The 9,120-nt window shown below is 36.2% G+C and overlaps 1 protein-coding gene across 1 annotated transcript; it reads right to left on the minus strand.

Annotated features, from left to right (window-relative positions):
• Positions 1–2,802: 2,802 nt before the first annotated feature.
• LOC110868024 (beta-glucosidase BoGH3B) lies at positions 2,803–8,401 on the minus strand. Its single transcript, XM_022117104.2, has 11 exons — positions 8,247–8,401; positions 6,964–7,194; positions 6,600–6,804; positions 6,418–6,508; positions 6,193–6,338; positions 5,856–6,099; positions 5,680–5,784; positions 5,432–5,614; positions 5,150–5,354; positions 3,365–3,848; positions 2,803–3,029 (listed from the first exon to the last, which is right to left on the minus strand). Exons 2-11 carry the CDS (start codon positions 7,187–7,189, stop codon positions 2,939–2,941), a joined length of 1,980 nt encoding a protein of 659 aa, XP_021972796.1. The 5' UTR covers positions 7,190–7,194; positions 8,247–8,401; the 3' UTR covers positions 2,803–2,938.
• Between the last annotated feature and the right edge of the window lie 719 nt (positions 8,402–9,120).

Consider the following 9,120-nt stretch of genomic DNA (forward strand, 5'->3'; position numbering starts at 1 on the left):
CATACAGTGTCTCAAAACAATGTCTGTCTATGTGCTGAGTTCTATCAGCATTTGCTGATTTATCCGTTTACTGTGCTAACTGTGCTTAATGCATCATTTAGGGCAATATAGCTTTCATGCAATATTGATATGACATTAAACAATGTATGATGCACATGTATGTGTATGGCAGTAATCAGAAAGCAGTTAACTTGTAATTCAGCACAGTCATTAAGCTTTAATCAAGATTAATTAATTGTACGGATACCTGTATTTTTTAACAGTTGTCACATGAAGCAACGAGTAAATAACGGGCACTTCTTGAAACCTCACTTCTTGCTTATCACCTCTCCTTGGAATGACATTTAAGAGACAAATAGTAAGCAGTAGTTTTGCCTCAATCTTCAAATTCCTTCTATACAATGTGCCACTAAAGGTACCCAGTAAGAACAAGGCTGCCAACATGTCATTCCACCTTGGGTGGGCCTCCGGTTTGATGAGCAAATCGTCAAGACTCGGTATTGTATAATCACGTGCGGGCAGGCTATCATACCTTGCCAACTTTCGCAATGTGTCAAATGACATCTCCACATCAATCCCATTCACAGTACCCGTTAACTTCATTTGAGACGGCTTGTCGTACTTGTTGCATGTTAAAGTAGCCATCCACTACTGAATTTCAGCCATGAACAAGTTCTTGTTGTCTTTGTCATAGCAATTAAGCGCTGCCTCCCAACCCAAGGCGCGAAATGAGCAAACACATTGAACGGTCCGAACTCTACTTCTCTAACCTCTAAATTTTTTAGAAAAGTTTTGTAACATAAAAATAAAAACTAAAAATGCAAAAATAAATAAAATAAAAACATATAGACAAGATAGAATCACTTGGATCCGACTCGCCTTTAATGTATCCTTTGATGATTTTCGCACTTTCGGACTTTTTAAGAGATTATCTTAGATATAGTAGTAGGCCCCTCTTTTGAATGTGACGTTACCCTCAACCCAGTGGTTTGCGTCAGCAAGGATACAATCCCAAAGGGTCGGAATATTGAAAGATAATTAAGTAAGTTATTAATGCGAAAAGTGGTAGGCCTCTTTTTTGAAGGTGACGTTACCATCGGCTAAGTGGTTTGAGTAATAAAAACTGCATGTATATTCTGTTTTATATATATATGACAAAATTAATTAAATAAAAGAAATTAAAAAGAATTTGAGTAAAATGCCAAAATCGTCCCTGAGGTTTTATATTTGCAATTTTCATTCAAATATCCTTCAACTTAACGTAAAAAGTAAACTAAGTTAGTTGTTTGGATGAAAATGACAAAAAATACCAAAGGTGAAGGGCTGTTTAACACAAAAAAAATCATTTTAGATGAAACTGACAAATAAACCTAAACCTCAAGGACGATTTTGACAATTTACACTAAATAATATATTCATAAAACTATAATTATTTTTTTAATCAGCAACAAGAGAAACAGTGAGAAGGTGGAAGGTACACAAACATCAATAACCGCGAAACAAAAAAATAATAATAAAGAAACCTAGGTTCGAACTCATGTCCTCTCTATAATGACATTATTATCTACGAGTTTTCATATACTTTTGAGTCATTTCATTTCCATTTGAAACTAGTAATATGACCCGTGCGCGATGCGCCGCAGGTCCATTGTAAACATCAAATTAATTAGTCTATGCGTCATATGATTCGTTAATCATATGAAAACGTGTGTTTCGGCGTATCCGATCTAACTCCATGTAACCTATATAATTATTTTGGTTGGATAAAAAGTGAAGTAAATCGAATTTATACCGTATAAAAGAAACATAATCAAACTCGGGTTGGTTCTTTTATTTGGATTCCACCTAACTACTACACCACACTCACCTTTGCATCAAGACTTAGCGACATCAAAACATACAGTAACTCGAATTTATACCGTCAAAACATTTTAGCGGCCGGTCAAAACGTAGACTAACTTGAATTTACACCGTCAGGTCAAAGCGTATTATATGCGACCCGAATCATACGTAGGAAACGTACAAAATACGAAAGCGTACACCAAATTTACGTCGAAACGCAAGCAAACTCGAATTTATACGAAAAGTATACCAAACTTATGTCGAAATGTAGGCAAACTCGAACTTTGTACCGACTATGCAGCGTGATTATGTATAGGTTATCAGTCAAAGTGTATTATATGCAACCCGACTCATAAGTAGGAAACGTACAAAATACGAAAGCGTACACCAAATTTATGTCGAAACGCAGACAAACTGGAATTTATAGGAAATGTATACCGAATTTACGTCAAAATGTAAAGAAAATCGAAACTTGTACCGACTATGCGATGTGATTATGTATAGATCATTATCGACCTCTACGTTAAAACGTGGACCAACTTGAATTTAACCGACGAATCAAAATGTATTATATTTGACTCGACTCGTTTTCAAACAAAATTTACATCGAAACGTAGACTAACTCGATTATACTAACACGTCTATAAAAATATGCACGCAACAAATTATTTTTTTAAGTTGACAAATGAAGGTAGTAGTAAGGAAAAATCATATCATATATACTGTTGAAAAAGGAGCTAAAATGAGATTTTACAAAGTTTATAGAAAGTTAAGGGGTTGAAATGACAATTATTAAAGTTAAGAGGTTAATAGGGACAAAAGATTTGAACAAAAGGTGGAGGTAGAGTTGAAAATGTGACCGACATTGTATTTTAAGATTCTATAAAATAAGCTTTACTGAAAAAGCAAGTGGTCAGTAGAACCGGTAAAACCAATGATACTTAGATAAGCAAATCAAAATCAAAATGAAGCCAAGAATCTTAAATAATAAGACTATTGAATAGTCTGAACTTGTATCAAATTATTGAATGTCGAAATAACTAGCACTACCTTAATCTAATCTAAGCTAAAAACCTCACAGAATTTCCATAAAAGTCTACAAAATCTGCGACAAACTCAAACTAATAAACAACGAAACCAAAACCCCAAGAACAAACGGTCTTTTAACCATGCCACCAGACATTGACCTGCAAATTACAATCATCACAATTTCGAATATTACAATGTATTACTAGGGGGTCTTTATAAACCAACCAAACCGATGGTTGGACCCTGTGTCTGGTTTGAAATATGTGCGGTCGGGTTCACAGTTCAGTTTTCATAGTTTGAACTCGGTTTGCTGTTTAACACTTTATACATATTTATTTTATTATTTTAATATATAGAAGATTTGTGAACAATCCTTGTCAAATGTAATACAAAATAATAATAATGCTTTTTTGTCTAAAACCCAAAACCAAACTGTAAAACCATGAAAACCGGCCAGATCGAACCCCCTAAATGCCAATGTTTGTTTGTTTACCTTTCCATCACTGCTTTTGTTGTGAGTCCAAATCCATAAGGAAACAGTGGATCGTAATGTGGATCACCTACGTTCATTGGAAGTTGATCTACACTTCTAAACCAAGTTCTTGAAAGTTTACCGCTAAACTCGTGGTCACCAAACAGGACGTCAGCCACACCTTGGCCTTCAGTACCCGGTAACCAGGCTGCAACTAGAGCATCAATCATAGCCAGATATGGTTCAACCACAACTGGGCGACCCGATATGATGACCACAACACACTTTACATTCCCGCAAACAGTTCTGATGATGTTTGGACCCGGGTCAGCAATAGTGAGGTTTGAACTATCACCAAACATCTCTGTGTAAGGATGCTCACCAACCACAACAATAGCATACGAGAAGTTATTGGACTTGATATAATCGGTATTTGGATTCTCCATGTAGGATATTTCCGTGTTTCGGTCAACTGCAGACTTGATTCCAGTAAGAATAGTCGTTCCTGCATTTGATGAGAAAATTATAAAATCAAACGGCTTTTGTATCAATTCTCATGGGTAGGGCAAGTATCTATAAAATAAATTAAAAAGATATATATACATATTATATATATATATACATATATCCAAGCCTGAGCTCGCCTAAGCTTGAGCTCCACTCGTTTTGAGCTCCATTTTGAAAGCTCGAGCTCAACTCGTTTCGAGCTCAATTTTGAAAGCTCGAGCTTGGCTCGTGAGTAGTTTTTCAAGCTCTACTCAGCTTGTTTATTACTTATTAATTAGTTCACGCCCCGCTTGCGGTATGCGCATATAATGTAGATATGTGTGGGCGCTCGGGGGGCAAAAGTGAAAGTGCACTAATTTTAACGTTATTTTACTAATTTCGTGAAAATAACGTCAAAAGAGGGAGATGGTTAATCATGTATCATGTGATAGCGTTGATAGCGGAAAGACAAAGGGGTACATGCACTAATCGGCCTTTGTCTCAATTGTTAAATGTTATGTGCCTTATGTCCAAGGCTTGATGCAAAACTACTATGGAGCCGCGGGGGTCTCACTGGAAGTGGCCTCTCTATTCTTATGGGGTAGAGGTAAGGTTGTCTACATCTTACCCTCCTCAGATCCTACCTTAGCTTTGCTATTGGTGGGATTTACTAAGAATGATGATGATGATGATGATGATGTATTTATAAACATAACTCTTATATATAACTATTTAGTTATATTTATCATAATAATTTATTTATAGATTTATAAAAAAAACATAATTTTTATATATAACATAATATATTTAGTTATATTTATCATAATAATTTATATATAATAATATATAATATGGATATATATCAAATTAAAAGTATATAAATAACAAGTTTGTTTAGACTCATGAGCCAACTCGAGCTCCATAAGTGGAGCTCCATGAGTGGAGCTTGGACTTGGGCTTCTAAAAAATGAGCTTCCTTATAGGCTAGAGATCGGTATTAAAAATATATAATACTAACTGTTCTTCACTTTTATTTAAATCACATTGACTTTTTACCTTGTATAGTTTTTTACCATACAAAAACATGAATTGTTTTTATTCTAACTTGGGTTTTTACTCACGGTCACGGGGGTAATGGTTTTACAAAAATTATTATTGTAATAGTATAGTTTTTTAAGCATATTTAACAAGCGAAGACCTGATCCGACTAGCTTTGACGTGCCACTAAAAAGCACCATCTTTGACTCGTTAGCTAACTTTACACAACCCACCCATTTTGCCACCTCTAGTGCTTGTGTCCGCCCATAAGATAGACAATACCTGTTGTATTTGCATTCCCACTAAACCCTTGCCAACCGATTGTCCAGCCGCCACATTGGTAGCCAAGATTATCGGCATGACTTCCAGCAACCAAAACCTTGGATGCCCTCTTGGGCAGGGGCAGCACCGGTTCACTTCCTTGTTTCCCGTTTTTCAACAGCACCAACGATTTCCTCACTGCCTCCCTCGCTATATCTCGGTGTGGCTATAATATTCAACGAAAATATAAATTAAATAAAGTTAAGGAATCAGTTAGAAGTGAATAACTCACTGATAACTGACCTGGCTTCCGACCTCGTTAACCTTACTGAAATCAGCAATAGGGTTCTCAAACAGTCCCATTGTAAATTTGACTCGTAAAATTCTGCTCACAGCATCATCAATACGATCCATTGGGATAAATTTGTTTTTGACCAAATATTTAAGGTCATTAATGAACTCAATGTAATTATTCGGGACCATAACCTGTTTAAGAAATTCAATATAAAATTCGTATTTCATGAAACAATACATTAACACAATATACTAACCATATCGATGCCAGCTGTAATACTAGCTAAGACAGAGTAAGTGTAGTTGGAATGAGGAGGCGAAGTAATTCGGTCAATTCCCTCCCAATCTGAGATAACAAAACCCTGACAAGAAAACAAAAATAAAGTTCACTTTAAAAGAAAAGAAAAAAATTATTGTATGTAAAAATATATACCTTGAAATTAAGCTTGTCCTTGAGGTATCCAGTAATAAGATCGCGATTGGCATGCATTCTTTTACCGTTCCAGCTGGAATACGACACCATGACTGTTGATACACCCTTGATAACAGAGTCATAATAAGGGGGCATGTGGATACTTAGCAATTCATGCTGATTGGCCACGGTGTTATTTTCATCTATGCCGCGAGTCGTCCCACCGTCTGCCACAAAGTGCTTTGCGCATGCAGCAACCTTGTCCCTGATGAATTATGATGACGGGTCATTTTAAAATAAGGGAAATTTACATGCAAAACTATAGATCCTAAGTAAAACTGGAACCAAACGGACATACTTTCCAGCAACGTATGGGACACCGAGACGTGATCCTTTAGGAATTTCACCTTGCAACCCTTGAATAACGTCGGTCATATTTTGAACAAGTTTGGTATCCTCACTGTAACTCTCGTAACATCGACCCCATCTTGGATCTCTGCAAACCTATAAAGAAATTTGCACAAGTTGAGATTTTTTGAAACAATATATTAACGGCAATATAAGTATTTCTTAATGTACTTACAGCAATACAAGGAGCAAAAGCATATGGAATACCAGTTGCTCTAACTTCAGCTGCAGTGGCAGCACCAATTCTCTTCACAAGATCAGTGTCTCTGGAGTTGACATTTATGGAAATATTTTGTGTCACAACTAGAACCGGATACAACGCCAAAGTAATATGTAAGTTTTACTAGCTTAACTTGCCTGGTAGCTCCAAGGCCAATGTTATGTGGAAATATGGTAGCGTTAATAACATTGTTGTGCCCGTGAACAGCATCAATTCCGTAAATCATTGGGATTCCTAAACGAGTTGAAAGCGACCCATTTTGGAAATCATTTACCATATTAATCCAATCAGCGACGGTTGCGTGTGGATTTGGAACACTCCCTCCTCCGCTTAATAAGCTTCCTGCATTTAATTAGACATAAGATCATTCACCAAATCGTTTCAGCTTTCAAGACCAAAATCTTTACTAACTTGTTCTACTACTGTGTACCAACTATGTTGTATGTTTAACAACGAATTTTATAAACATGAAGCTGCTGATAGTTAATGATGTTTATTTACCAATGAAGTAACGCCTCACGATATCAGGGGTAGCGGAAATCCTTTCTATCTGAACCATTTGACCAATTTTCTCATCCACAGTCATTCTTCCCAATAAATCTTTCACTCGTGCAGCAACAGGCTGTTTCGGGTCTTTATACTTAACATTGTCTGCCATCGCGGCCACAGCCAATGACCATAATAATACCACAATCCCCAAGTAAGACATTGACATTAATCTAACCATATTCACTGCAACAAATCAAACGTGCATATAGCTTGTTAACTTACCAATTCATCTAAAAGCATGTCAATTTACTAATTAAATCAAGTGGTATTCAAATAATGAACCATATTAAGATACTGATTATTTTTTTTCTAATTTAACACTCTGTATTTGTGCACAAATAACCTAACCGGAGCATGCACTCAACAATTTATAACATTAACAGAAATTAAATTTCTTCAACAGTGTTAGAATAAGAATATAGTTTGTTAGCGTTAGACGGCTGTAAACGAGCCGAGTCGAGCCAAGCTCGAGCTCGGCTTGAACTCAATTCGAGCGGCTCAAGCTCGACTCGACTAAAATTCAAGCTAGCTCGGCTTGGCTCGATCTAGCTCGAACTAACAAAGAACCGCAAAATTTACTACTTAAAAAGCCCTAAAAAAAATCTTTTCATAGACTAAGGGTCATAATTGCAATTATATTTAACTAAATGGCTAAATATGCAAGTATAAATAGTTAAATAACTTTGTACATTTTCTTTACATTCTATTATAGGAGAGATAGTCCCTTAGTTTTTGTCTTCTGAGAGCGATGTGACAAAAAATGAAAGATGTAAACCTTATCGAGCTGGCTCACGAGCTCGCGAGCCGAGCCAGGCCAAGCTCGAGCTGGCTCGTTTACAGCCGAGCCAATTTCGAGCCGAACCCTTTTCAAACTTTTTTCGAGCCTGCGAGCCACGAGTTTTATGAACACTTAGTTGAGTTTGTTAGATGATGTAATAATAATATAAATAAATACAAGTCGTTTTCACATATTACTTTCTCTTTTATATATATATTTATAAGTTTTCCGGCCAACTGAAGATTTAACAGACATGAAATCTCTTCAACTGAATAAAGTTTAACTTGAATTTGATTTAAACGCTGGTAAGAGATAAACGGAATAATAGATAAACCCTAGAATAAGTTTAATCGGGAAAAGACATGAATTAAAAAGGTACGAACAACAATAAATTCATTCATAAACACGAAGTGGAAATGGTTGATACAATACGCCATTGGAATGAAGAAGAACATACCCGTAGATCTGGAGAGTATCCAGTGGAGAGTGATAGTTGCTGTAGACAGGAGTTACTGCAGCAGCTGTACAGCATTAGCACTCGTATGATTATGCGGTTTTTTATTGGAATTCAGGAATACGACGACGGTTTTCAACCTCAAGTGCATTTCGCACCCCTCTAGTTTTAACTTTTAATTTTTTTCCACGCACATCTTTCAATAGTTTTCACTTCAATGCTTTAACCAATCAAAGTAACCGTAGGTGGAAATATAACCCGATAACCGAACCATTCTAGTTCTTTGGGATTTTTAGTCGAGTTTCTGGTTTATTGAGTCGGGTTCTTCGAATTTTTAAAGGTGGAAATATAACCGGATAATCAGTGGCGGATCTTGACCTAAAACTCAGCATTGGCCGATGTTTTTTGGAGATAAAATCAGCCTGGGCCGAACCAATACACATGTAAAAAAAATCTCCAAAACCTGAAATTTAACACTACTGGGCGAAAAAACCGCACACTGCCAATAACCGAACCATTCTAGATTCGAGTTTTATAGTTCTCGGGTTTATTGGGTCGGGTTTATCGAGTTGGGTCTTCGGGTTTCAGGTTAAGTATGTTCTTTTTTTAACTTAATGCGAAAGGGCTGAATAAACATTACAAGGCTGTATATTTAAGATCAATCATGAACATGTTGGGTTGATTTTTGATAGTATTACAATCAAACTACTAACACTGTTATATGCAACCTTTTCAATGTTCATACGAAAACCATTTGTTTGGGGTGAAATTCAAAGTAGAAACCATGTGTGTCACACTCTGGCTTTGCGGAAGCGTGGTTAATTTGGTGTGACTTCTTAATACCATAGCTTAATCATAACAAAGCTATATGAATTAA

Source organism: Helianthus annuus, chromosome 7 (assembly GCF_002127325.2).
Source record: "Helianthus annuus cultivar XRQ/B chromosome 7, HanXRQr2.0-SUNRISE, whole genome shotgun sequence".
Classification (NCBI taxonomy): domain Eukaryota; kingdom Viridiplantae; phylum Streptophyta; class Magnoliopsida; order Asterales; family Asteraceae; genus Helianthus; species Helianthus annuus.

Bases quoted from the DNA above. Each gene is read 5' to 3' on its own strand.
- LOC110868024 (XM_022117104.2), bottom strand. From the start codon at position 7,189: ATGGTTAGATTAATGTCAATGTCTTACTTGGGGATTGTGGTATTATTA. The intron at 6,509-6,599 runs GCAAGTTAAGCT...TGTCAACTCCAG, and splicing joins ATTGGCCTTGGAGCTACCAG to AGACACTGATCTTGTGAAGA. The intron at 3,030-3,364 runs GTAAACAAACAA...TGTAATTTGCAG, and splicing joins ACAAAAGCAGTGATGGAAAG to GTCAATGTCTGGTGGCATGG.